This window comes from Hevea brasiliensis, unplaced genomic scaffold (genome assembly GCF_030052815.1).
Source record: "Hevea brasiliensis isolate MT/VB/25A 57/8 unplaced genomic scaffold, ASM3005281v1 Scaf260, whole genome shotgun sequence".
Taxonomy (NCBI): domain Eukaryota; kingdom Viridiplantae; phylum Streptophyta; class Magnoliopsida; order Malpighiales; family Euphorbiaceae; genus Hevea; species Hevea brasiliensis.
Window position 1 is genome coordinate 86136 of NW_026614763.1, and position 5670 is coordinate 91805.

General features: G+C 31.4%; 1 protein-coding gene across 1 annotated transcript; it reads right to left on the bottom strand.

The window, feature by feature from the left end:
* Positions 1-822: 822 nt before the first annotated feature.
* On the bottom strand, positions 823-4003 carry LOC131176857 (transcription factor bHLH112-like). The gene is made up of 7 exons (XM_058141889.1): positions 3453-4003; positions 2516-3137; positions 2326-2433; positions 2133-2198; positions 1940-2005; positions 1737-1787; positions 823-1611 (listed from the first exon to the last, which is right to left on the bottom strand). The coding sequence occupies exons 1-7, from the start codon at positions 3800-3802 to the stop codon at positions 1465-1467; spliced, it is 1410 nt and encodes a 469-aa protein (XP_057997872.1). The 5' UTR covers positions 3803-4003; the 3' UTR covers positions 823-1464.
* Between the last annotated feature and the right edge of the window lie 1667 nt (positions 4004-5670).

The following is a 5670-nucleotide window of genomic DNA, read 5'->3' on the forward strand; positions in this document are numbered from 1 at the left end:
GTGTATCCTAGTTAATTGATTTTGTTATTGTGGATTTTAAATGGCTTAATCTATTAAGTTTCTTTCCAAGATTTACTATTAATAAACAATATTTTGATTTTTAATATATATATAGACAGAGATTATATTATCCTAAATATTTATAATTAGATCATATCAAGGTAATTAATTTAATTTTACGCTATTTATGAGAAATGATTTTTTAATTTATATATTGTCTAGAAATTAATAAATGAATAGACAAACATCTTATTTGCAAAAATGCATAGTAAAATAATCATTATGTTAATTGTTTGTTTGTATTAATTTCCTTTGCAGATCATGAACACAAGAAAACAAGAATAGGTTATGACAACAGTAGTTATGGTAAAAAAACACAGGCAGCAGCAGATTGATGCTTGATAAAGTTGTACACTATTATAAATAATCCTCTGTTTAAGGATAAGTTCTTATATAATTAAATTTAATTAACACAAAACGCAAATGATTAGTTTGAGATTAAGAGGGTATTTAGCAGCAATTAAGGGTCTAACTGCAAACTTTTAAAACAACCTTTGATGGAGAGTAGCCAACTTATTAGCTTATTAGTATTGAAGTCGTTTATAAAACTGTAAGTTATTAAATTCGAATTCCTATTGAGCAAATCAGTAATGCGCATTACAGACACGCGTGAGCATGGAGGTTCTTTTTCATTGTGAATACAGAAGGGAAGACAGATAAAAATAAAAAAATAAAAAAAAAAAACACCCTTAAAAGCGGGAACAGTGGGCTTGGCCTCTGACTTCCACTAGCACATTCTAAACATATAAACAAATGAAAAAGTTATAACAGCAATCGAATGAGCTCCACTCACTTATATTTTTGAATTAGAATCCAATCAGTACAATTATAATTTTTTTTTCTTTTTCTTGAATAAAAATTAAAAGGTGGTGGTGTGCCAGATCCACAGGAACAAAAGGCAACTATTATTATTAATATTGTTGCCCCATCTGCTAAATTCAGCTCTCAATTAACTATAAATGTTAATTTTTTTAAGCTAAATTTAACACTTGTTCCTGTGCTTAACCCACCTCTTAATTACCTATACATAATATAAATAATACTTGGGATACAAAATCTATATAAAAATATATTTATATATTTATCTTTAAGAGTCACTAATCATTTGCTAGCCCTACATCATTCTGCTTGCAGCTGTCCCAGCATTGCCTGTCCATCTTTGAAGGGTGATTTCCTTTTCTTTACCTCTCTTCTTTTTCTCTTTTTTCTTTGTTTTCTTTAGCTTTCCGCTCAAGACTGGTACAGCTAGCACAACAATTGAGCTCCTAATAATCTTCTCTTTTGTATTGAAGTTATCAATCCCATATTGGTTGAAATGATACTATACTAGATATGTAGAAAACCAATTCCAATAGGGTTTCAAACTCTTTAATTTTGTTCATCTCTCTCTTTCTCTCTCTCTCTCTACCTGAAAGTACCTCCAAATGTTGGCGTCCAGAAATCTGCTGTGGTCTCATTGGCTACTGGGAATGTGCTTGAGATAGGCACAAGACACAGTCCTCGGCTTTTTAGATCTTTTGACCCTTCTGGGTCATTCAAATTTTCAGCACCCTGCAATATCAATATACCCTGTCAAATTCTAATGTGATAAATAGAATATATAATCTTTAAGCAATCATCAAGTTAATATAAAATAAATGTCAGGAACCAAAGGGGGAAAAAGATCTGTGAAGCACCTGATGATGTTGAATGGGACTGCCATTTTTCATATATGGAGTACTTAAAACCTGCAGGCATTGGCGAAATCAAAGCAGATGTATCAGAACTAGCTAATCGTATAGTTCCTATAGTAATAATCTTGTTTAAATTAAGTAGCTATAGGATTTTTTCGCTTAAACTTGTTGAATCTTAACTCTAAGCAGAAGATTAGGCAACATACGCTGACTTGATCGTGGAGGAACTTGATATACTCGATGGCTTCATGGAGAACAGATGCAGTATCAGTCTGAAAGAAACAGACACTATCAGTTTAATTTTTAAACAAAGTGTTGAACTTTCAATTAAAGCCACAAAGTGAATGGCCATTGGGGTACTCTTTGCAATACAAATAATAAATAAATCCAGAGACTCACCTTTCCAAAAGGTGAAACCAATTGCTGAAGGGCAGTTATTCGGTCCCCAAGCTTCTCTTTCCGGACCTGATCATAACAAGGGTATCATTCACTTGATTTAAAATACAAAAGGAAAAAGCATAAGAAAACAAAAAATTTATAGGAAAAAGCTAAAATTTCCCACTAGTGAAAAGCCGGATCAAATAGGTTGTACCTTAAAAGTTGGTAACGGCGATGGCGTTTCAATTCGAGGCCTTTTGAATGCTGGTTCACTTCCTTTCTTAACCACTGATCCTGAATCTCGAACTTCTTCATTGTTAGTCTGAAACATAAGTTCCCACAAAAGGATTTAGCTCAAACCCTAGTTATAAATCTATTGATGAACAATCATCATAAATCTTTACCTTTGGGTTGAAGTTGGGACAACTGGGTTTCTCATCAAAAGTTGGCACAAGAAATTGAGGTTGAGAAGAGGGTATAAAACTGGCTCCAATATCATTTAGAGCAGTTGCTGAGGCATTCCAAAAGGGTGTATTGTTAGAGAAGTGTAAGCCACCTGCAGGGAGCTGCTGCTGCTTTGGCAATGATGGTTTTAGAAAAGGAGCAAGTTTAGGCCAAGAAGGGGATAGTTCATTCAAGATGTTCCCATAATTTGAAGGGGATGAATAGTTCATGTTCCGGTTGTTGAAAAGAGATTGCTGTGGCTGAGGATCAGGGTCAAATAAACTTTGTATCAATGCTGAAGGGTAGCCATAAGATGCTGACCCCATTGAAAATCCTGTGGATAAGCCCTGGCAAGTTGCTGCTGTAGAATTCCCGGGGCTGCTTAAAGGATTTAGCCTTTGTTGCTCTAAAGAGAAATCTTGATTTATTGCTTTAAAGGCGTTAATGGCTGAATCTTCCCCCGTACTAGTAAAGCTCTTTGGACTCCAATCTTTTCGGATTTGAGAACAAGTGTTTATCCCCGAAGAATTCATTTCTTCTTGCAGTATGGAATTGTAATTCTCAGCTCTTCCATTTCCTCGACTGCAAAAAAGAAAACAAAAACGAATCTGATTGATATAAAATTTTTGCCACTCGATAATTAAAATTAAAAAAAAAAGAAACTAAATTAATGATCATATTGACTTCCTTTTCTAAACATAAATTATAAACCAAGTCATTTGATATTCTTCTTCTAACTTGTAGTTGAAGCTTTGGACTTTTAAGGTCTTTAAATACTTGAATTCAACCATAATTAGAACAATAAAATATTTTTTAAAAAAAGAAGGGAAAAACACACCAAACATTATATCTATATCACGAAGCTTAATCTCGAATCTTGATCCATAAAAGACTTACAGTAAAGTTTGGCTCCAATCTGATGAGGATGATGATGAAGATGATAACCCAAAACCCATCATTTGCAAGGTGGAATCCATCAAAATACTACTACCAGCGCTATCAGAATCAGTCTGCTGAGGCTTTTGCGAATCTTGCAAAATAACTGAGCCCTCAGAGAGTGAATTACTATTATTACTAATATTATTGGAATCGAGCTTGCATGATCTTGGCTCCATCCATGATCCATATGTTCCCATGTCATTTGCGTTAATCCCCGTAGAGCAAGGTGATGAGCCACCCATGAACACACTAGTCGACAAGCTGCACCAGTTCCCGCCGCAAATCCCGGTCTGAAACTCCTCTGCCATGGCCAAGAACTTTGTATTCTGTCTTTCTCTTTTATCTTCCTCCTCCTTGTTGTGACCTTGAGCGCTCTATATATCTCTCTCTTCTCCCTCTGTCTCTCTCTCTATATATATTAATATAATATACCGGTGTATGAGCTAGTGTAATTTATATACATGAAACGGTTGAAGGGTACGGACAAAGGAATTCACCAGACACTAAGTTGACAAATCAAAGGGGATTGGACAAATGAGAAGAGACATTTTGAATCGAATTTTTCTTCATTTTCTTTACTTCAAATCTTTTGTAAATTAATTTTTTTTTTTTAATTTTTAGAATATATATAAAAATATTTTTTTTTCTTGGAAAATTCTTGTTCCTTATAAGTAAAGGGATGTGGAGAGATGATGATATATGGGTTTTAATCAAGATGCCATGTCAAAGATTTGGACTTAATTATAATATATTTAATTTAAATCTAGTGGCTCTTATTTTTTATTGATTATTTTAAGGTCCTTTTATTTAATTGTAATTTAATTTTAAATTTTAAAAATAATTTTAATATCAATAGTAAAAATGGGACCATCCTAAAATATGAAAGTTGAGTTTTTATACTCTAATTCCTTGGAGCGTGAGACTCAATTGCTGAGACAACCCCTTTCTTTGGTTTACGCGGTTTGCGTTGCAAAATTGGTTGATTTTGGCTATATAGTTTTACTTAATAAAATTAAATTATTTTAACCATTTATATTGTTATATAGTTTTACTTAATAAAATTTTATCATGATTAAAAATAAATTATAATTAAATGTGAATAATTCATAATGAAAACTTATAATGATGAATGAATTTTATAGCAAACGGAAGTTAATAAATTCAAATAATTGCTTCTTAGTGCTCTAAGAATATTCATTCATTAGATAAACTCTTAATTTATTTTTATAATTTAGTGTTGTAAGGTAGCTGCCATAAAGGAGATAATATATTCTGCTCTAATAAATTGAACTTGAATTTTATTTCTCATACAATTATAATATAACATGTATTGCACGTCAATTTTATTTTTAATTAATAGCTTAATAATCAAAAATTTATCATAAACGACAAGAGATTAGATGTTTAAATTTAACCCTTTCTTTTATAAAAAAAAATTATGTAAAAAACATTTTTTTTCATTATTATTTTATTGCAATAATATGATAGATTTGATTAAAATGTGCACATTGGGATAAATTTTATGTGGAATATAGAAACTTATGATTAGAATCCCAAAGGACACGAATGGCAATTATTATTATTAGTAGTAGTAGAAGTAATATGGATTGCATTATTACGCAATTGGCTACGTAAATGATACAATATAGATACATGAAGTCTCTATTTAGAAGTAGTAATAAGTATATTATAGAATAATTTTTATAATATGTCAAAAATTATGATATGTCGAGACATTTCGTAACAATATATTTATGATTAATTATGCAATTAATGGCATAATTATATTGTATTATATATTAGAAATTCTTAATCACTTTCTTATAGCAATCAAAGTCAATCATGCTTGTTTCTCTTTTTTAATTATGAGACATGGCCACACGTATTTTATACATACAATGGGCAGCTCCTATGAATATATAAAAAAAATTTAAATAAAAAGCTACATGTAATTTATTTAATTAATTGTAATTTAGGAATGATTAAGCATGTCACATCTTTTACACGTTACAATTGATGAAGAGTTGCGTGAGAGAAGATATAATATCTGCTTCATTATCTGGATTAATTGAATACCATGATGGCTTATGCTGTTAATTTCTCAATTTGGCCATATATTAAACTTATCACATAAAGCACGATAAGCATACAACTGCCTGCCAAGCAATCCTCAGGG

Excerpts from the sequence above, each read along its gene's own strand:
- LOC131176857 (XM_058141889.1), bottom strand. The coding sequence starts at position 3,802 with ATGGCAGAGGAGTTTCAGACCGGGATTTGCGGCGGGAACTGGTGCAGC. Across the intron at positions 1,788-1,939 it reads TCCTCCACGATCAAGTCAGC|GTTTTAAGTACTCCATATAT; the intron begins GTATGTTGCCTA and ends CAATGCCTGCAG. Across the intron at positions 1,612-1,736 it reads GTCCCATTCAACATCATCAG|GGTGCTGAAAATTTGAATGA; the intron begins GTGCTTCACAGA and ends TTGATATTGCAG.